The sequence below is a fragment of the Anabrus simplex genome, chromosome 3, assembly GCF_040414725.1.
Source record: "Anabrus simplex isolate iqAnaSimp1 chromosome 3, ASM4041472v1, whole genome shotgun sequence".
In the NCBI taxonomy this organism is placed as follows: Eukaryota; Metazoa; Arthropoda; class Insecta; order Orthoptera; family Tettigoniidae; genus Anabrus; species Anabrus simplex.
In genome coordinates this window covers 329,439,956-329,463,498 of record NC_090267.1, presented here as the reverse complement: position 1 = coordinate 329,463,498, position 23,543 = coordinate 329,439,956, and the positions used below count along the sequence as shown (strand labels likewise).

At 37.6% G+C, this 23,543-nt stretch overlaps 1 protein-coding gene across 1 annotated transcript in view; it reads left to right on the top strand.

Moving 5' to 3' along the window:
• The window catches only part of LOC136867290 (bridging integrator 3), a 31,948-nt gene extending 8,653 nt beyond the window's left edge, over positions 1–23,295 (top strand). Inside the window, exons 2-4 of the mRNA XM_067144441.2 lie at positions 1,170–1,277; positions 13,965–14,139; positions 22,006–23,295. Coding sequence (XP_067000542.2) covers positions 1,170–1,277; positions 13,965–14,139; positions 22,006–22,527 — 805 coding nt within the window. The 3' untranslated portion in view covers positions 22,528–23,295. The remainder of the gene's footprint in view (positions 1–1,169; positions 1,278–13,964; positions 14,140–22,005) is intronic.
• Positions 23,296–23,543: the final 248 nt, after the last annotated feature.

The window sequence follows — 23,543 nt, the reverse complement described above, 5'->3', positions numbered from 1 at the left end:
GGGAGACAGAAGAATGAGAACGTTTGAGTATCATGTGAAATCTTTTATGAAACTCAGCATGTATTTTATAATTTTGTTAACTTAGATGCTGGGCTAATTGACATTATAATCAAAGTAGGAAGGGCTGCTGAGAGGGGGGGGGGGGGTGAAATGATTTCTTACTGATATTTTGAAAATATTCAGCTTTTAGATGTTTCAAACAAAACTTACTTTAAATTTAATTTTGAATATTTTTAATCATTACATCCTTTTTTTTTGTATTCAAGCCTCATCCACATCATATTATCATCATCATCATCGTTTCTCCACTCTAGCAGGCCGGGTATGGGAATAAACAAGCTTCCTCCCAAGGCTTGTTTATTTATTGTTGAAAGCAATCCCTCTTTTTCCTCTTCTGCTGACTCACTAGGCCTAATGCATTTGAGAGTTTTTCTGTCAGGGTGAACTCCCCTAGATTTTAGTAGTCCTCTACTGTACAGTATTAGTATTACACATTATTTTGCAGTACCACTTTCATCATGCAGTATGAAAGAAACTTCTATGGCTGTTGGGCAACACAATCTTACAGGACAATGCAAACAATGCAATGCAAAGTAGACACTGTTAGAGACTAGCCTTAATGAGACAGTTTACTACTACTGCTTATCATATTAACTTGGTGTTGTGGCATTATGTTAATGTTGCTCTGCGCAGCTGAATTTTCTGCATGGTTCATTTATAGTATTGACTGAAGTTATTTCAGTGCTGAAAGGTTGTCAGCATTGTTTACAAGAACATGTTATACACTTCATAACTTGTTTACAAGGAACATGTTACAAACTTCAGAATAAACAACATAAATAACAACAAAAAAAACTAATGAAAAGGAAACTGAAAACAGAGATTATTGAGAAACAAGATATGATTACTTCCACTCTGAGTATGTTGGGTTTTGTAAAAAACTATACATCAAATAATTAGTGAAACTATTGTCATCCCTTTTCACAATCCTTGCAAATAATTGAAATGGTCTTCTTAAGCTAGTCTTGTAAACTTGCACATTAATAACAGTTCTTCTCATAACCAGTATAAGGTGTTTGACAGGTGAGGAACAGAAATGATCAAACTTCATCATCTTCCCATAGGATCTGAGATGATATTTTCTTGGTTTTTTTCTTTTTTTCTTTCAGGAATCCCTTAAAGAAGAATCATTTGACTACAAAATTGACTTTTGCCTCTCCTGTTATCGATCGAAATGTTGATCAACAACTGGAAGTTATATATCACAGATTACAATAGTAAGTATGCAATATAGAGTTTATGTTAATGGTAGCTACAGCTATGATGTTTATAGATGATGATGATGTGTCTTTCTTTCTTTCTTTCCTTTTTTCCTTCTATGACACCTCGCACAGCAGACAATTTATACAATGGATGTTGACTTGCTGAGTTTTGCAGCAATTATTTTTTTAAGAGGAAGTACAACTGGGAAATCATCTTCTCTTAACAATAAAAAGGAAGAGGTCAGACAAAGGATGAAGGTATCTGCAAAAGAAAGGAAAGGCCAGGAAGGATGTAAAAATAGAAGGCTTCCTAGGCCTCACAAAACTAATACTGTTGAGGTCGGAAAGGAACAAGAATTAACCAAGGGAGGTCAGATAGGAAAGATGAAAGTATAGAACTTGACACAAGTTAGTGTAAGTAATGCCTGTCGACCCATAGTTGCCAGAGTGAGAGAGCCACTGGAGTTCGCCTTTTTAGTCACCTCGTATGGTAGGCAGAGGATACTGGTGATATAATTTTCCTCCCCCACCCTCCAAAGAAGAAGCGCTTCGTATTTGTATCCTAGTCCCTTTGACCTACCTCTCATGCCACAGAAGAAGAAGTTTGTTAATCCACAAATGAATCACTGCCATTGTGCATAGATATACCAAACGGTTGAATACAAGATTTCGAGAGGATACAGTTTTTGTAGTGTAGACTGAACATTTCATGATGTTGCCAAGTGGTTAAATCTCACCAAGTAAGGCATGTCTGAGGTGAGGAACAAATAGACTGCATAGCAATTGCCCTGTTACTTCAAAATACCAGGGTTTGTATCTCAAAATAGTGGCTCACAGGCAACCAGCATTTTCTTCTAGATCTGACTTCTTCTGAGCTATAGGGGTTCATATCTCAGATCAAGCTGTATGCCAAAGACTGCATTAATTTTGTCTCTGCTCCACATGGCTTATTTTGATGCTTTGCTTTCTGCCAAGAGAACTGACCTCATTGAAGGAGCAGGGCTTTTGCTCATCAACTGTGGACCATTGCAGAACAGAAAAATGTGATGTTCAGTGATCAGATCAGGATTGGTATGAAATCAAACAGCACAGAATAATATAGAGATGACAACGTATACCGCAGTACACTCATTCACAGAAGCAGAGCTTTGCACACATCGCCATATTGGCAAGATCACAAGTGTCATTTAATTCCTATGAGAATCAGTCATTTCAAAGGCGTATTAGTGTTGTTATTCAGTTTTTTTCACCAAACTGTTGCAACAGAAAAGCATCCTAATCTTAATGACATGATCTCAACAATCCAGAACACTTTTAAAAATCACAGTAGCTTGAAGATTCAGAATTATGTGATGAGATTATTATTATTATTATTATTATTATTCAACGAGCTCAAGCGGGTAGTCATTATTCTAGGAAACTGACGCTTCTTGTGACTCTAGATGTTAAAAATGCCTTCAACTCGGCAAGATGGAGTGATATTTTGGAAGCTCTAGAAGAAACTTTCAAGCTACCAGAATATCTCGTGTATATACTGCGAGACTATCTGAAAGACCGTACATTGTTATACGACACGGAAGACGGTCAGAGAAAAAAACGGCTCACAGCTGGTGCAGCGCAAGGCTCAATTCTCGGACCACACCTTTGGAACATCATGTATGATGATTTATTACGGCTGGAGATGCCAGAAGATGTAAAACTTGTGGGTTATGCTGATGATGTGGCTGCTGTGATAGTAACCCGTAACCTAGAGCTGGCTCAATTTAAATTGAATCAGGTGATGCGACGTGTCAAAGAATGGATGATAAATCACAAGTTAGAACTCGCAGATCACAAAACGGAAATTGTCCTCCTGACGAGGAAAAGGATTAATACTGTTGTACCGATGCAGATCGGACAGATGGCCATCGAAACAACTAGGAGCACAAAATATCTTGGTGTAACGCTTGATACTAAGCTTACATATTGGGACCACATCCAACGGGTAACAGATAAGGCAGCGAAAACCATGACTGCACTGAGCAGACTCATGGGAAATATCAAGGGACCGATATCTAGTAAAAGTCGGCTTCTCATGTCGATTGTTCAATCGATACTGCTATACGGTTCGGAAATTTGGGCTGAATCGTTAAAAATTGTGAAATATCGGAGAAGAATTGCGGCTGTACAACGGAGAGCAGCTTTTGGAATTGCTTGCGCATATCGCACAGTATCAGAACCCGCGATTCTAGTAGTAGCAGCAGTAGCTCCCATTGACTTGTTGGCCTTCGAAAGACAAGAAATTTGGCTCACACAAGAAGAGCTAGGAAGGAAAAGGGCAAAGGCTTTGGCTCATAGTCGCAGAATGCAACGATGGCAAACAAGATGGGAAGATGATTCTAGAGGGAAGTGGACGAAAAGACTGATACCTTCTCTGGGCGTATGGGTTGCCCGAAATCATGGTGAAGTGAACTACTATCTCACACAGTTCTTGACAGGTCATGGATACTTCCGAAAATTTCTTCATAGGCTAGGGCTAGCAACTAGTTCGGTGTGCATATACTGCGGCGATATCGATGACGTATCGCATACTTTCTTTGGCTGCCACAAAGAAGATGCTTAGAAGTTATGCATGGAGAATTGACGCCAGAAGGGATCGTGTCAGTAATGCTACGAAGTCGAGAATCTTGGGACCAGGTGGCAGTCTACGTAGAAAATATTCTGCGTCAGAAGAAGAAGGACCTGGACGATTACGACAGATAGTAAAGAAGAAGAAGGAAGATGAAGCACAAGATGCATTAAGCACGACATCCGCCCTGAAGTAATGCGAGAGCGGTTTCCGGGGGGGAGATAAACGTCGTGGGAAAAGGGAGTGTGGTTTTTAGTGGGTAAGAATCTCCACACACTTGTTGAGTGCGGACCCTCACAAGCATCTTATGAAAGATTTTCCACACTCCCTCGCAAAAAAAAAAATTATTATTATTATTATTATTATTATTATTTCATATGTATTGCAGATTTGCAGTATATAGCTAAAAACAATGGAACACTTTCACAAATGCATATATTAGATAATAATGGTGTGTGGCCTCCAGAGAGGCCTGGTGCAAGTCTTGATTTGACGCCCGTAATGTATTAAATAAAAGAACAACATTGCAAAAGCTTCATGAGTATTTGTGTAATTAGTCTTCAGTTGCCTATTTGGAAGTTAACACAAGTTTCTCCACTTTTATTAAAGATAGAACGTTCCACATTAGTCATTTCTTACACTGCCATAGAAGACTCTAATAAAGTAATTACCGGGCGAGTTGGCCGAGCGCGTAGAGGCGCGCGGCTGTGAGCTTGCATCCGGGAGATAGTAGGTTCGAATCCCACTATCGGCAGCCCTGAAAATGGTTTTCCGTGGTTTCCCATTTTCACACCAGGCAAATGCTGGGGCTGTACCTTAATTAAGGCCACGGCCGCTTCCTTCCAACTCCCAGGCCTTTCCTATCCCATCGTCGCCATAAGACCTATCTGTGTCGGTGCGACGTAAAGCCCCTAGCAAAAAAAAATAAAAAAAAAAATAAAGTAATTGTAATTGTAAGAATCCTCCTCTGCTGTAAAATAAATTTAAAATATAGTGCTCTGAAAATATGTACGAATATGGCTACAATGAAGAGAGACTAATCTTTGAGTTTGCTTGTAGATACTTGCAGAAAGCAGTACACATAGATGGCACAGCCCATTCCCTCAGCAACACGACACATAGCAAATTTACAAGAAATGCAGTATAGGTATTGTATTTTTTTACAGTAACTGTCTCCAATATTTTGGTTCAACCAATATGGCGATATTGTTTACAACATTTTCTTAACAGAGTATGTGTAGATTTTTCACCCATTTCACACCGGATATGTTATGAAGTTTACTACTTGCATTATGGTTGTTGCGCATGTGTGCTGACTTGAACTCAGGCACTACATTGGTGACTATATTATTTTGTGCTCATTGTTTGAAACTCAACATCAGACATACTAGAGTATGGAGGACCTCCAGACAAAACCAGCAATACAGCCACATTCAGAATATCCAGTGCTTTTCTTCTACCAACATGCAACAGTACTCAGTACAGGCACCTTTTTCTTATAAATTATAAATACTGTATTCATTAATCCAATTTTCAGTTTTGAAATTATAAAGTTAGCATGCAAATTCCACTTAAATGAAAGAGAAGCTGTTTTGATTTCCGTTAATATCTTGAAGAAAATAATGTCCAATGCATCGGGGGCAGCTAATACTTGTATCCAAATATTCGTATCTCTCCTGCGAATCTTCTAGTATTTTAATCCAGGGTACACATGCCTTTGAGGGTTAAGGAGACCAACCTGGCATAAAACATACCACCACATTGGTTGCACCTTATAGAGGGCAGTGGTCATGGTTGAGCCTGGTGATGTTTATGCTTCTGATAGTTTCCTGCTTCCTGTCTATGATGTTCACTCTCTAATTGTGCAACAGCAGCTGCAGTAGTTGTGCACCAACAAGTGCAGTCTTCTGCAGTGATGTACCAAATACTTAGACCATTGTCAGTGCTCCTGAAAATCTTCTTAATCTGATCTTTATAGCACTTCAGAGGGGCACCATTGGGTCTCCTGCCAGAATTTTTCGAGGAAGTCTGTTATCTTTCATGCGCTGGAAATGCTCACTTCATCTGAGTTGGTAACCAACGATAATAGCCTGTATACTGTTCATGGAAATGCTCAATCCAAGTTGGTAACCAACGTTAGTAGCCTGTATAGTGTTCATCTTTGCCCTCTCTAGAACTGTTGTGTTTGGAATGTAGTCATCCCATTTGATATGTATAATATATCTGAGCTTGTATTGATGGAAGCATTCTAGTTTCTTCATATCACGGTGATAAAATGTCCAGGTTTCACATCCATAGAGCAGGGTGGAGATGACAGCTGCTCGATACACAATCAGTTTTGTATACTTTTAGATCTTTATTCAGGAAGACCTGATGTGTGAGACATCCTAAGCTACATGGGCAGTACGTATTCTGTTCTCCATGTCCTTCTCCATTGAGTAATTACTAGAGAGAATACTTCCTAGGTAGAGAAAATTATCTACTTGTTCTAAAGGCACACTGGAGATAAAATACTGAAATATGGAAAGGCAATTCCAGTAGCTGGCTGTGTGAGTATCTTTGTTTTAAGAATGCTGATGGTTAGACCAAATCGTTCATATGCCCCAGTGAAACAGTTAACTGACATTTGCAACTCTTCAGGTGTATGTGCTGGAGAAGCATTGTCATCTGCATTTTGCAGTTCAGTTACATAGGTAGACTGACAAGTCTTTCTGGTTGGAGTCTGGCCTGATTGAATAGCTCTCCATCAAGCCTATACTGTTATTTTCAGACGATGTCTTGTAGAGCATGGCTGCCATATACAGGACAAAGAGTGTTGCTGCAGGTACACAACCTTGCTTAAGCCCATTACTGATGGGAAATTCTTCCGAAGTTTCAGTTTGGTACAACACTTGCCCACGTATACTACTTCCTGTAAAGCACACTTTGGACACAAATGCAATGTCTTCCATTGAATGTGAAAGGTGCTTTTCTCTTATGAATATTATGTAAATTCATTTAGGACATCTCTGTTTGTTTGGACAACTTCTGCACTGATCTTCATCAGGAAGTACGGCCTCCTCTCACTCTTCAACTTTAGTAAGTATGCGGACTAATAGCTGCTTCAAGGTCATCTTTCTTCGATCTGGAGATGGTGAGGCTATATCAGATGAAATGAAATGACATATGGCTTTTAGTGCTGGGAGATCCCAGGACGGGTGCCAGGTGCAGGTCTTTTGATTTGATGCCCATAGGCGACCTGCGCGTTGTGATGAGGATGAAATGATGATGAAGACAACACATACACCTAGCTCCCATGTCAGGGAAATTAACCAATGATGGTTAAAATTCCCGACCCTGCCGGGAATTGAACCCGGGACCCCTGTGGCCAAAGGCCAGCACACTAACCATTTAGCCATGGAGCCAGACTATCAGATGATAGGTTAAAAATGTGGAGGTTGCTGTAATATCTTCATGATGAGTACCAACCCTTTTTCTTCCTGAAAAGAAGGCTTTGTGTATGTCCATCCAGTTGTTTTTGTAAATGTCATGTCCTCGGCTGGAATAATAGTTGGATGACAGAAGTCTTTCCTTCTCGAGGGCTGTGATAGTAGTGGCATTGTTACTGGCTTCTCACCAAGGCAGCTCTCATTTGAATCCCAGCCATAGCTTTTGAAATTTTTGAAATGAAAAGTCTCTTCTTTGTGATTCAGATTGCACATAGACCTGGAGTTGTTGTACCTTTCTTTTATTCTTATTCACAGTACTCTTGCTGGCTCTGGAAAGCATCTCTTGTACTAGGAAATTAATGAAGGAAAAAAGGGGGGGTAAGATTTTAATGTCTATGTGATTTTTCACGAGAGTTTAATCCTGATGTAAACAAATAGGCGGAGCATCTTGGCTTTGCACGTGGACATAGACGTAGTTGATTGGAGAAGCAACTGTCGCACTAACTTGACTGTATGCGAGCTCGAAGAAAATTAGTACGTCGCATTAATTTAATTTTATCTTAGTTTATTACATTTAGATAGTCTGAAAGAGTACGTAATCAAATTAAAATATGGTTGTCATATATACCGGTATATATCTATATGTTTTTTAAATAAAACAGTGATTAAATAACAAGATATGAAGGCAGAAGGCGTGGTGTAATGCAGGAAGTCTTCTCATAGTGAGGGAAAGTCCCAAGCTGTACAGCGTGGAGATAAGGTGTTGCATCTTGCAGCAGCTGTCAGTGTCAGTATTCATAGCGAGAGAAATGGAGCAAGAGGTAGGACCATCGCGTGTAGTGAAGCACAAAAGAGGAAAACCGCTCAGAAGTGACCATAGGCAGTGCGTTGTGTTTTTTTTAATAAAATAAGTGAACAGAATCCAGGTTTAGCCGTAAAAGAGGTAGAGAAACTAAGTGCAGAGTTGTGTGGTGTGTCGGCTAGTTCGGTTCATAACATGCGGACAGAGTTTAGAAAGACAGGGAAATTAACAACGCCGGGAAAGGAACGTAAACGACCTTAAAGTATCAAGAAGTACGACGATATCGTCAAAAGTGGTATTAGAAGGAAAATTCATGAATTTTTTTTCGGAATGAACCACCTACTTTACGCAAAGTATTAGAGAGTGTGAATAAAGATAAAACTTTACCCACCTTCAGTTTAACTACATTGTACAGACTTTTAAAGGACATAGGGTTCCAGTTTGTTAAAAGAGAACGTAAACCTGTGTTCATGGATAGGGAGGATATTGTATTGTCTTTTTGAGTTGTTTCTTTTCGATAGATGTTACAGAATTATCAACAGTTCCGTCTGACATGTCCAATCATGCTATATGCTCTATCATGATAGGAACTCTACAAGATAAGAGATATACATTTCAATTCAAAAGTTGGTATTCTATTAGGTTACAGTCTACCGGGCGGACATTTCAAACAGCTGTCCTAAGATAAACTTTCCTACGCGTGTAATTTTGTGTTCTAGCCTACAATAGCTTTCTTTAATATTCAGAAATAAATAAATAAATAACGTAGGCCCTAATCTTCAGCAGTAGATGTCCCTTCAAACCCCTCCGTTTAGTTTCACACAGTTCAAAAACTGTTCCTCGTCTATTTTGGGTCATATGCGCAGCACTGTATGTCTGAACACGAGACATTGACGGGGCGGAGGTCGATACTACACGCTCAGCGAATCACAACTCTTTCTTTGGCTGAGGCGTGGACATGCTTTGTTTACATCAGGATTAAACTCTTGTGAAAAATCATATAGTAAACTGTACCTTTCCAAGATGAGCCTGTAAAATTCTATTCCTTGTGGGAGATTTTTTCTTTGTAAGAATGACTATGTAAATTCCTCAATTAGAAACAGAATTTAGTTTGTAAGAGTTTTCTTCAAATATATGGTTATATATCTTACTATCTGATAGGTAGGCTATAGGTACAGTAAACTATCTCATATCCGATTCCTCTGTTATCTGCCTACCCATTGTGCTTGTCATAATATGATAAAGTGAGTTGTCACTGTTTATTGTTACCCCATCACAACAAAATATTGATGGCCAATCAGTGCATTTCAATATAAAATATTTTATGCATGTAAGGTTGTGAATCTGTTGAAAGCAGCAACACTAATGTTGTGGAAATCTACAGTGGAAGTCTACAGATGATTCAGCGGAAAATTCAACTGGCCGAAGCAGAAGAGTAGCTTGCTGAAGGAAACTTCACTAAGGTCACCAACAAAGAGCTTAACTTAGGTCAAATCATTACCACTGTTCTGTAGGCTGGTGTTAATGAAGATGATATGGGCAGTGAAGATAAAGATGAAGAAGGAAACAAAAAGATAGTCACTTTGAGGCCAAGGAAGTATTCGAGGTTGTGCTGATATACATCAAGCAGCATCCAGTAGCAATACCTGTGGATGCATTATAGGTAAAGAAATGGTGAGATGCATCTGAAAAATCAAGAATATCTCATTTGAAACCAAACATTATTATAGAGTGAATTAATTCCTGTAAAGTCATTTTTATACAGAATTGTACTCTTCTATTGTGTTCATTTCATTAAACACACGAAATACATTTTTATATAGTCACAGTGTTACATTCCCTCCCCTGCGAACCATGTGACCTTGCCGCGGTGGGGAGGGTTGCATGTCCCAATGATTCAGATAGCCGAGCCGCAGGTGCAACCGTATCGGATGGGTATCTGTTGAGAGACCAGACTAATTAATATCAAAAGGGGGGTAGCAGCCTTTCAGTAGTTGCAAGGGTGGCAGTCTAGATGATTGATACGGCCTTGTAATAATACTCAACATGGCTTAGCTGTGTTGATACTGCTACACGGCTGAAAGCAACGGGAAACTACAGCCGTAACTTCCTCCCGAGAACATGCAGCTCTCTCTGTATGAATGGTGTACTGATGATGGCTTCCTCCCGGGTAAAATATTCCGGAGGTAAACTAGTCCCCCATTCGGATCTCCGCGTGGGAACTACACGAGAGGGGGCGATCATCAGGAAAATGGATACTGACATTCTGCGAGTCAGAGCGTGGAATGTTAGAAGAGATACTGAATCGAATTGGTGAGAGGAGATTGATTTGGCTAAATTTGACGAGAAGGAGAGATAGAATGACAGGACACATCTTAAGACACCCAGGACTTGTTCAGTTGGTTTTTGAAGGAAGTGTAGGTGGTAAGAACGGTAGGGGTAGACCAAGGTATGAATATGACAAGCAGATTAGAGCAGATGTAGGATGCAATAGTTACGTAGAAATGAAAAGGTTAGCACAGGATAGGGTGGCATGGAGAGCTGCATCAAACCAGTCTATGGACTGATGACTCAAACACGTGTTACATTCAGTTTTTATTTTAGTTGCTGCAAAACTATTTTACATCCCTTGTTGTAAAGATTTTTATTGTTCCTATGATTATTTAACCTTGTTTTTGTGTACCGGCCATGCCCTGGTCCCATAATTGTAGGATATAGAGGGCCTACGACAGTGTGCCTAGAGAGATAATCTGGGAATGCCTAGAAGGTATAAGTGTGCCATACTTCCTGATTGATAAAGTAAAGATGCTCTATCTAAAGTGCTTAGGCCGTATCCAGGTAGGGGATGGAAGATCAGATTGGTTTGAAACCAAAAATGGAGTCCAGCAGGGAAGTGCCTTGTCACCACACCTGTTCATCATTGTCAGGGATCAGATCATAAAATCCATCAAAGAACATTGCAAAGAGCTTAACACTTTAGTATTTGCAGATGATGTTCTGATCTGCAGAGAAAATGAAGCCGAAGTACAGGAGAAACTAAATCTCTGGAATGGCAAGTTTGAAGAATATGAACTGAACATCAGTAAAACAAACTGTTGAAATGACTATCAACAGAAAAGGCACAGATACAAACATTTTCCTGGAGGGAACTCTGTTACAATCTGTTTCTATCTTCAAATACCTTGGAAGTATCATTTCAAAAGATAACACAGTAAACCAAGAAATTCTTAATAGGACTCAGAAAGCTTCTCAATTTTATCTACTCTGGGATGATAAAATACCACCAAAAGCAAATTGACCATGTTTTATACCTACTTCATTCCAATTCTCACACATGGACTCGACACACATACCCTGCATAACAAGGTAAATAGTAAAATCCAAGAAGATGTACAATATTAGAAGGATCCACCTTTCAATACTTCGTTGTAAGTTGAACTAAAAAGAAGTCACAACTTGTTTATTGGGACCGGTTTCGACACATTACAAGTGTCATCATCAGCCAAATAGTAAAGTAGGGCAAGATATAAAGATCTTAAAACAACTAATACATTGAACATTGATATTGAAATTCTCAGCACTCTGAATAAAGGCCCTCTCCTAGACATCACCGAAAACTATTTTATACACCTTGACCAGTTTTTCAATCCAAATCTTAATCTGAATGATATTTCTGAGAAGCCCAATGCCCTTTTCGATTTTCTCATCTCCATTTTAAATAACCTGAAGTCAACAAGTAAGAGATCAATCTTTCACAATTTACACAATACCCTCTCATGTCACTTCCCCCTTCCGCAACACCCCCCTTGATCCTCCTTAGTTTCCCCCACCCCCCCTTTCTCTTCCTTTTCTCTCCCACCCTCTAAGCCCCAGGGGCTCTGAACTTCGGAGCGTGGGTTGGCAACCACGGGGCCCTTAGCTGAGTCCTGGCATTGCTTCCACTTACTTGTGCCAGGCTCCTCACTTTCATCTATCCTGTCCGACCTCCCTTGGTTAACTCTTGTTCTTTTCCGACCCCGATGCTATTAGGTTTCCGAGGGCTAGGGAGTCTTTCATTTTCACGCCCTTCGTGGCCCTTGTCTTCCTTTGGCTGATATCTTCATTTTTCGAAATATCGGATCCCTTCCATTTTTCCTTTCCTTCCCACTCTCTAACATCCCAGGGGCTCTGAACTTCGGAGCATGGGTTGGCGACCATGGGGCCCTTAGCTGAGTCCTGGCATTGCTTCCACTTACTTGTGCCAGGCTCCTCACTTTTATCTATCCTGTGAGACCTCCCTTGGTCAACTCTTGTTCTTTTCCGACCCCGAAGCTATTAGGTTTGCGAGGGCTAGGGAGTCTTTCATTTTCACGCCCTTCGTGGCCCTTGTCTCCCTTTACCGATTTCTTCATTTTTCGAAATGTCGGACCTCTTCCTCTTTTTTCCTCGGTTTAGTGTTATATAGAAGATATTTACCCATTTGTACTTCCTCTAATAGCAATCACCACCACCACCACCACCACCACCACCACCCTCTAATAAACGTTCCCCAACCTTTTCTTTATCATCTCCCATTCATCTACCATTTACTACGGCAAGTTGTTTCGAGTTGAACCTCACATTGCAATTTTCTTTTATTATTTCTTCCTATTTTTATTTGGCTTTATTCTTTTTAATGTTTTAAATTATTCTCAAACTTATATATCTACTTTGAATTTGACAAAATTAAATCCTACACTTTTTTCCTAAGACTTCAATTACGTCACCTTTTACTCTTCGGCCTGAGAAACAAATGCCTACAAGACCTGTCTAGCAACGACTCTACATAAGTGCATACTTGACCTGCTTGTGAACTTCAACTATATTTGTTTTCGGCGCAAGACAATGATGTTCTGTTTACTCTCTTGACTGCGATCATTGTGTTTTGGTCATTAACTGAATTGCTACGATATGAATCAATGTTAATTTTTTGCCTGTGTTCAATGTATTAGTTGTTTTAAGATCTTTATATCTTGCCCTACTTTACTATTTGACTGATGATGACACTTGTAATGTGTCGAAACCGGTCCCAATAAACAAGTTGTGACTTCTTTTTAGTTCAACTTACAACGAAGTATTGAAAGGTGGATCCTTCTAATATTGTACATCTTCTTAGGCTATTTCTCTATTCAATACGGAACGATCATGAAGTTTTTAACTTTAAATAGTAAAATCCAGTCAACAGAAATGAAATTCATTAGACCAATGAACCAAAAAACCAGAAAGGACAAGATTAGAAATGAAGCAAACAGTAAGGAGGCTAGTATCAAAATAACATGTTTCCGAGCTTTTAGGAAGACGCAGGCTAAAGTGGTTTGGACATGTTATGAGGATGAACAGAATGAGAACAGCAAGGAATTACTTTGACAGTATTGAGAATTATCTTCAAAACATATCCTCAGAAACAAGAAAGCTTTAAGGAAAGCTGTGTACTTTGGAGTTCCTAAAGTATTGTAATATTACATGGAAGAAAGAAGTGAACTCCAGATTTTACAGAAATAAAGTGCTACAACTATTTGAAATTTATAAATGTATGATGGGTAAATCACTAACAAGTGAGGAGATATCGTGGTGGTTAAGGAAGGTATGTTTTCTTTTGGCTGGTCTCATCTCAAAGGCACTAAAGACTAGCTAGTTATGAAAGGAAGAGTGGAGAACAAGAGCTGTAGATGAAGCAGAGACTCCCATTATATTATGTTATAAAATTGGCCTTGTATTTAAAATGCTTTAGATCTGTTGGAAGGGGAGAAATTTTAGCAAATAATAGGGATACATGAAGAATTGTCATACCTTTCTGTGGACCAATAAATTGAACTTAAACCTAATTGTCTGAATTCTGTTTTCAGTTTGGAAGAAACTACTAGGAAGCTTCAGAAGAATATGAAGAAGTACTTGGATCACCTCAGCAATGCTTGCAAAGCTGAACAGAAGATCACCACTGACCTCAGTAGTAGCCAGTTATGTTATCAGAATGAAGAGTTCCGGAAAATTGTTGAAAACTATCACACTATTGCAGCTAAGGTAAACTTGTGTACAACCTTCATTTTCAGTTCATCAATCTCGTGGCTAGTCTACAATTTTAGAGAAGTTTTATCTTCCCATGATTAAATCAAGGAGGAAGCTGGGAATGTGCTTATGATTGCTCTAGCATGTTGTTTTTGAAACACATTGTAAAAGCAATCTAGTAGCTTCACTAATTAGTTTACAACATCACTGAGTTACAGAGTGATCTGCTTCTTGAAGCTGCATGGAAGTTGTTAGTTAAGGGTAACCTCATTCTGAGAGGCTCTTACTTATTGCTCATGGAAATATGCAATTCCAATATGAGAATTGCTCAAATTGTAGTGATTTCTTCCATAATTTTAGGACATACTCTTTTCTTTTCCTGACTGCCCCCCCCCCTTTTTTTTTTTTTTTTTTTTTTTTTTTTTTTGCTTTACTGCTATATATTTTGAATACTGACACTGCTCCTTTATTTTTCTAACTTGTTTTTAGAATTAAGGTTTGCTTTCTGACCGTGCTCGGTATGTTTCTGTGAAGTAGGATGCTGGTCTTACTTACACATAGTGCAAATTTCTCCTGTAATCGGTTAGTAATCATGCCTTATGCATAAACTGGCTTCAGTGATGGGATCATTGAGGTAAATGGAAGAGGAGAGGTTACGTAGGAGAATAATGGACTCTGCTATGGAGGGTAAGAGAAGTAGAGGGAGACCAAGATGATGATAGTTAGTCTCAGATTCTATTGATTTAAAGATAAGAGGTATAGAACTAAATGAGGCCACAGCACTAGTTGCAAATAGAGGATTGTGGTGACATTTAGTAAATTCACAGAGGCTGAAAGGCATAACGGTCTATAATGATAATGTATATATTTCATCAGTGCATTTATTCTAACCATAAAATATGACTTTACAATTACTGGATTTTTTTCTGTAAGGTGTTGTGTCTCGTAAATGTCAAGTGTAGTTGGATCTACATCAGGTCTACCATGAGCTAGTAGTAAAGCCCTTCGTTGATCTAACCATTTGAGATAATTCGAGCTAAAAGTTACAAAGTATGTTGGAGGTTCCAAGCATCTGATTTGGGCTGAAAGTTCATTCAAAGCTGATCTCCAATAAGCTGCAGATCCTCTAAAAATTTAACATAAAGATGAATATCTTTGACAGCTCCTTGTTGATTACAAATTGTTTTCCCACACGCTCATATAATACTTTTCACTTGATAATATTCAAAGAACAATAAGGCATAAAAGAGATAATTGTTACGTTGAAATCTAGTGTCACTTCCAAAAATTCTGTACTAAAATAATCAAGTGGTGTTATGTTTACAGGTCTTGGCTCATTAAGTCTGCTTTTTCCATATGGAAATAAAAAATACCAGGCAAATTCTTCCGCTTTCAGTTCATGAGCTACATTGACGATATTGTCGGTTGTCTTGTTAAGGTTCCGTGAAACTTGTGTTCATCTTCGACATTAGGTTGCATGACATCAATGTATGCCGTCACCGACGTCTGCACCGGAATGATTTGTTGTATAGGTTATTGTGAAGTAGGAATTGTTGGTGTTGATACTCCTTGAGTAATCTGTCAAGTTTGAACTTCTGGCTCCACAAAGTCAGGTATATCAAGAATATCAGTATAGTCTATTTTAAACTGAACATTTTTGTTGCTTGTTGTATGCTTACAAATTCTTACAAACTCATCTAAATTATCACATTCAGTAACACAAGCTTTTCCATTGTCCTTTGCTTTTGCACTCTTTGGATCACACGAATGAGAATCACTGAAGTAATATTTATTGTTATAACACATTACTCCGAATGATTTACCTGCTGATATCAGTATTCCTGCCGTATGATTTATAAAAAGTTTTACAAAAGCTTGCCAAAGTGTAAGTCCAAAGTTTGACTGATAAACTTGGATCATTTAAACTCCCAAATAAGCTTGGTTCTTCATCAAAATTTATCTGAAATCTTTTGTTGAATAAAATCAGGTAGTCTTTGATAACGCTGAAATTTCGTACGAGTAAGTATCCATCATGTTGGATAGGATGAGCTACGAGATTTCTTTCTGTTTGAAATCTGATATTACTATAGATTTGATCACCTGTTATGAAATTTAAAGTAAGGATGTTTGTCGACCAATGTTGTCGTGGAAGAATACTAGCTCTTACAATATTTGCTAGTACCATAGTGCAGCATTGTACTCCTGCAAATGCTGATGTGAATACATCACCGTTAGCTGATGCCATGAAGCAGGTAGAATTCTGGACAATTCATTAATTCTCATGTAAGCAGAAGAATGCTGAGTGGATTCATCATTGGTCTCGGCAACATTCTGTACGGGAGCTTCTTGTACTCTTATTATATCTTCTTCATTAATTTCAATGTTGTCAATAATGACATCTTTGTAAAGAGGATTATTGCCACTAACCAATGCAAAGCATCATATACATTTTTCCTGCATATTGAAAACTGTCACGTTACATTAATATTTTTAAGACGCTAAGACAAGTAACAACAACTATACCAGCATTGTTTAAAGTTCTTGGTAGCTTGTTAGTAAGGTTTTCAGTAACCTCAAATACATCCTTTGCAAACAATACCGCCTGACCCTGGAAACTATATTGTCCAGATACGCCATTTAATTTGATGATTTTAAGGAATGGAATAATATGCAAAATCAATTGTTGCACCGGTTGTGACAAATTCATAATAACTTCTGGAATAGGGCCTGGATGTAAATTATTCCAATATATTTTAGGCGGTGCAGTAGTTTTCTTTGAATTTAAATTAGTCTTGCAACAACCACAAGAAACCGAAGAATGTTTTTGCTTAAGTTCATCAGGCAAGTAAGGTGCTGTAATGGTACGTATCGTCCACTTGGAGATTTGATGCGGATAACAACGTTTAGTGCAAATTTTACAAATCTTATCACAAAATGTGTTAATTGCCTGCATAAAAGTCATTTTACTTGCCCTACACAATTCTCTAGATTCCGTCATATGCAGACGCATATGCTGTAATGAGCTTCTCTGTCTTGTTCTGATTATAAATTTCTATATTTTTGCATGTATAGTCCGCCTTTTGTTCTTTTTCTGTGTCACTTCATCATTTGAGATTTCTGCTATATTTTCTATTAATTTTTGTCTTTTCTTTGCCACTCTCCCTTTTTTCCTGTGTTGTTGTTTCATTTTTCATTTCTGTCCCCAAGTAAAAGCATGTCCCGCCTTGAAACGCGAAACCTATCTCTTCTTTACTCGGGCTCTGTGGCAGCTAATGGTGACAGAAACTAATAGATACGCAACTCAGTTCTTGAGGTCAGCACAACAATTGAAGCTGAATTCCCGGGTAAAGCAGTGGCAGCCTGTTACTCTGAAGGAAGTGAAAGGTTTTGTCACTGTATTGTTGGAGATGGGGATTACACGCAGACCGACATTATCTTCTTATGGCAGCAAAAAGAAAAGAAAAAAAATAGGGGAAGGTAAGCAAACCGACTGCAAGACAAGCCTGATTAGCGGGTTGCCTGCCCAACAGTATGTGAAGATTAATAAAAATAAAAATCATTATATTTTATTCTGGTGCTCCTGGTCAGGATATTAGGATTAAATTAATTAAATTATTGTATTGTCATCGGCCCTTGATACATGTGCAGATTTTCAGGTTAATCGAACGTCTCGAGGTTGGTGAAAATGACGTTGACAGATTCTGTTACATAGATAGATACAAGTCAAGCTAATAAAAACGTGTTAATTATGGTAATGGCAGTGGCATCTATACTGCATATGGTACCTAAGGCTCAAAACGTTTGATGCCTCATACTTCTTAGAATAAATGGAATGACCTAATGTATCCCATACGTTACATCAGGACTTGAGTGTCATGTTAATCCTTTGTCAGTAATGAATTGGAATTGGAGCGTAATGTAAAACACTCTTCATTTGTCATCACATTTCCTGGGAATTTCAGTCGAGTTCAGTCAGAGAACTAAAGAACAACGGGCAGTTTAATGAAAAGCGCTCTTCAGTTGCCTTAACCATTCCTTGGAATTTCAGTCAAGTTTTGAATATTTGTAAGACATTTGTTTGATCTTTTTCTTTCTTTTTGAAATTTTTGTCCATTCATGTGTTTAAATGTATAATTTGGTTTGAAAAATAAATGTATGTAGGTTTACAGTAATGTATTGTGAATTTGGAAATTTTTAAAATATTGCCTCCCTTACATAATAATCTTTAATTTTAAATAATCTGAGGTAGTCTTGGTCCCATCCACCTTGAATTATTGAAACTCTCATCATCGCTACCATCATCAATTTCCTTTTGGGTCCAGCTCCGTTGCTAAGTGGTTAGCATCCTGGCTTTTGGTCCAAGGGGTCCCAGGTTCGATTCCTGGCCAGCACAAAGATTTTAACCTTCATTGGTTAATTCCGAAGGCTCAGAGGCTATACATGTGTGCCATCTTCGGCATTAAAATTCATCATACATAGGACCCCATCCTCACAGTTTCACAGGTTGCCTATAAGGCATCAGCTCAAATGACCTGCAACAGGCCTCTTCAGAGGCCACATACCATTATAATTTTTTAATCATCATCATAATTTTCCCTTTTTCATCTCTATCCAGGTTAGGATGTTAATGGCATCTTTCCATCTTCCTCTCTGCAACCATCATTGCTGTGTTCAAATCCAGGTTCCTTATGCTGTTCTTGATCCTGTCCAACCACCTTTGTTGGGGTCTACCACTTGCTCTTCTCCCTTCAGTCTTTGTCTCCATCATCCATTTCAGTGTCCTTCCCTCTTCTATTCTCTTACCACATCCATACCATCTCACTTTGTTTCTCTCATTTCTCTCAGAAATTTTTTCACTCTAATTTCCTTTCTAACATCCTTATTTCTCTACCAAGATTTGATTTCAGCAGTATCAAGAGGTTTCACCATTAGTAACCAATATAGGTTAGTTCTACTGAGGTTTTTTCTCTTTTTTCTTCTCTTTCTACCTTAATTCTTCTCTCTCTTTTTTTTTTTTTTAGTAACACTATATCTATATAAGAGTTTCGTCTGTACATTGCTCAGAATTTAAAAAGAATGGTATTTCTGTATCGGACATGTCCACAGTAACAAGGAAATGCACTTCCGACTTTTCCATAATTTCCGTCTGTCTCTTTGTTTGTATGTATGTATGTATGTACGTACGCGCATCACGAGAAAATAGCTGAAGAAAATTTAATGAAAATCAGTATGTAAAGTTTGGGAATGATGCACTACAGTCCAGGGTATAAATCATTTTATTCACGCCAAGTGAAATGGTAGTTTAGGGGAATGCCTAAAATGTAATTCTCAAATATTCATGTTATTAGTGATCCTATCCATAAATGCTACATAGCTAAAGTTATGTAGAATTAAATCTCCAATCATTTATGTCTTTTACATTTTTACCGTACCGGCTATGATAACAGAGATATTTATGAATTTGTATTTTTGTTGCTAAGTCTATATCAACGCCGAGCCATGAGGAAATGAGTGAACAGAATTTAATGAAAATTGGTATATAGAGTCAGAGAATAAGAAAAATCAGTCTAACCTACAAACAATTTTATTCACCCAGGATGAAATGGTAGTTTTGGGGAAAGGCGCCTAAAATTTAATTTTTAAATACCTATGTTATTGGTCCTATCGAAAAGTACTACATAACAAAAGTTAGAGAGAATATAATTTCCGATCATTTATATTTTATTCAGTTTTGCCATGCCGACTATGATAAGAATGGTATTTTGGAGTCCAAAGAAAACTAAATATGAAGACCTACAATATCGAAAGCTCATGAAATTGATCAACAATAACATTACATTGACCATTGTTTTTTTACAATGGCGAAAAATGAAAGTATCCTCCTATTCAATACATCATATATTCCGTCATTAGACGGAGTAAACAAGTTCAGACATGTTTCGGCTCGTTTGAGCCATCTTCAGTGAAAAAATTAGGGGGGGTTGGAAAAATTTACATAATATGAGTTGAAAAAATGCTATAAAACATAATGAAAGCGCAAATGAAAAAACAAACAAAAGAGAGCCTAGACGGAAACAAAATAGTACAAATATACAATATTTACATCAATATGCAGAGCAAAAAACAACTTAATGCGACAAAATTCAGTGACACAGGTGTTAATTTGAAATAATAATTGATACTAAAAACTGCGTTAACCTAAGAAACAAGGGAATGAGAAAACAAATGATGCAGATGGAAATGAATAATAGTAGCACATGGTGAGGTTGTGGACCTCATAGTTTACAAATTATTAGTTTATAAAAACGACAAAACAGTTTGAAATCGCTGTCAAAATCCTAGTGGAAACCCATCACATAAAATTGGTTTTTTGTTTTTTTTGCAATGTTCTTTGCCTCTTATGCTGCCACTCATCTCTGATACATGGAATTACTGCTGCATACCGATTATAACAGCCTGCCTGAATATTCGTGGGAAATAGCTGCGGAGTTACATACTTTCTTCTTTAGCATGCCATTCCTCTGGTTCATACATTTTCTGCTACTGCTGGTACGTAACACACTGGTTCATTTTAGTATTCCAGGTATTTGATCCCTACTCTGACATACTGATTGGAATAATCAGCGTACTCACTTAACAGAATAATGGCAGAGGCTCGCTTATGACCTGGTCTAGAATTACAATTTTGGCCTATTCCAAAGTATAACACCACAGTTCACTAAATAACTCAAAATTCAACCCTGAAAAGAGCCGCTTCTTTAGAAAACCTTCATCGTTCTCTTCATTTTTATTAAATTGTACATTCATTGTCTTCCAAATTAGCAGCAAAGAAGGGGCTTTCTTATCTGGCTTGGAGGAGTCCCCCCACCAGTGTAGTGAATTGAGATTTTCCGACTCATTGGGTACTCCGCGGAAACAGATAAGTAAAAGGGCATAGTTTTGCCCTGGGACTCTCCTCAATTCACCCCCCGCCCTCACCCCCTCTTCCGAAAATAAAAGCGTGTTCACGGCTGTCTGCAGCCTGGCCATTCCAGCTCTGTAACTTTGGACTGTTAGATTGGCAGCATAGTACTGTTCGTTAAAAGTGAGAAAATCTGTTGTTTTTCATTTGATCAAGTATTTCATATGATAGCATTGTTTTTAATCACAACATTCCTATTGGTGCCATTGTAATGACCTATGTTGATTTCAGTTTGAAAAACCACTAAGACAGTCTTTCTGAGGATGTAAAAAGGCTGGTGGAGAGTATCTGCCATTATAATGAAAACTCCCCAACGTGACTGTGACTGATGGTAGGCAAGAGGGCCTACCATTACAATGAAAATTCCCAACCCAATCTGCATATAAGAAAAAACGTTTGGTGACTTTCCCGTCACGTTTCTTTGGGTAATGTTAAGAGCTATGCAATTTAATACAATCTTACTCACAACATGTACACTACCTAACCTAGAATTCTCTGTATACAATGTAGAATTCCATAGCGAAGCATGGGTACATCAGCTAGTTTTTAATAAATTACAGTTGGTAGTTACGAACTATGAATTAATGTCAAGTTTGTTTAACTATATAGTCAGTACACTATGTTACATACTTTAAATACAGTCATGGGTTTTTTCTTTCATACACTGAATTCTGAAGCTCTTTCTGATAATAATTTCTAAGTGCTTTCATAGCTTCATTTGAATAGTTCGAAAAATATTTTTCTTTCCTGGTGCAGAAGAACACAAAATGGCATTATAAACGTTACCTGTAGAAAGTGTATTAAATATTATTTTTTTGAAGCTTATTAAACAAGTTGTCTATTATAATTGCTGTTTTAAGGAAAGTCTTAAAAAATGTTGAACTCAGAATAACAACTAATATTCATTGTTTCTCTTTTAGGGAAATGAAAATGTGAAAGAGGTTTCTCTAGTTTGTCAGCAAGCTTTCCAAGATCCCTTGAAAAAGTATGGCAGTTTCTTCAGTGGCATTGATATGGTATTTCACCGCCGGGAGCAGCTTGTCCAGGAGTGGCGTAATATCTCTGGTAAAGTGCGTAAAATGGAAGAACGTGAACGTACAGCAAGTAATCTTGTTAAACTGGATCGAGAACGCAAAGCATTAGAAGTTGTTAGCCAAGAACTAATTTCTTATCATAATTCCCTTATATCTGAACTAAATCAGTTTCTGAGTAAACGTGTGGATTATTTTGATCCTATTTTTTTAATTTTAGTAAGATCATTGGTTGATTATTATGGTGATATGACTCGGCTCTTCACTCATCTTATCACGTTACCAAGTCCTCCTCAAGATGCTTCACCATCTTCTGCCTGTATACCTGAAGAAGAGTACCAGCAGAAGATTCAAGCTAAACTTGCTAAAATAAGGGCACTTTCAATAGTTAAGCCATCGAAAAGTAAGTAAGGAGGTATTGGGAGATTTCTAATGATATACCAAAGTTAATGAAGCTACTAAACTTCACCATTTTAATTTAGATTCATGGATAATTTGAATCAGTTATTGTTATAATATGTATTGTGTTGGTTACTTAAAGTATTCTACCAGAGTTACATAATGTGAAATGTTTTTTGTAATGTTACTGATGTAATTAACATTGTATTGATATTATTTTTTCTCTCTCTTTGACTTGCTGAACTTACACAGACTAACTTAAGGAGATATAGTCTGGAGATAAACAGATCTTTCTACCAAATGAATAGATTTTCATGAAATTTTCAGGGAATGCCTTCTAAGTATTAGGAAAGGTCTTTCCAAAACCTATTGAAGATTTTATAGTAAATGCTCCACAGAAGAAAGGAGTTCTTTAGAAAATATAAAATCTTTCTTTCTCATGCAATTTTACTGAAGAATTCGAGTAGGTAATAAATGTTCAAAGAACAGTGTTTATCAATTTTTCTGTATGTAATTTAAAGAATTGTTTTTAAAAGAATGATTTTGTCCCACCTGAAAAAAAATTCTGATATCAAAAGTTCCATACACTGGTTTTCATTATAGGAGAAAACCATAATTCAATTTTGTCAGTTTAAATGGAATATTATAGGAGAAAACAATTAAAATCAATATGTAAAATTGGAAATTCTGAAAAAAGCATGATGGATTTTTTTCTTCAACAAGTTATTACCTCAAATTTCCAGAACCATACGTTCTCATCAACATGACCAATAATTTTATCTCCAGACTGTTCCGTTAACCTGCCTGAACACAGATGAATCTCTGTAAACTTTTAAAATTATAATCACTGTGCTATAATAACTTACAGATACTGCCATTCATTTTTAGAAAAATTGTCCATAGATTCTACAATGTCTGAATGTGTCTTGGGGACTTAAGTATTAATATTCATTAGAATATAATTTATTAGCATACAGCCCTTGGCTGTGTGACCTTACTACTTCTTGAGGAACATAGTCTTATGTAGC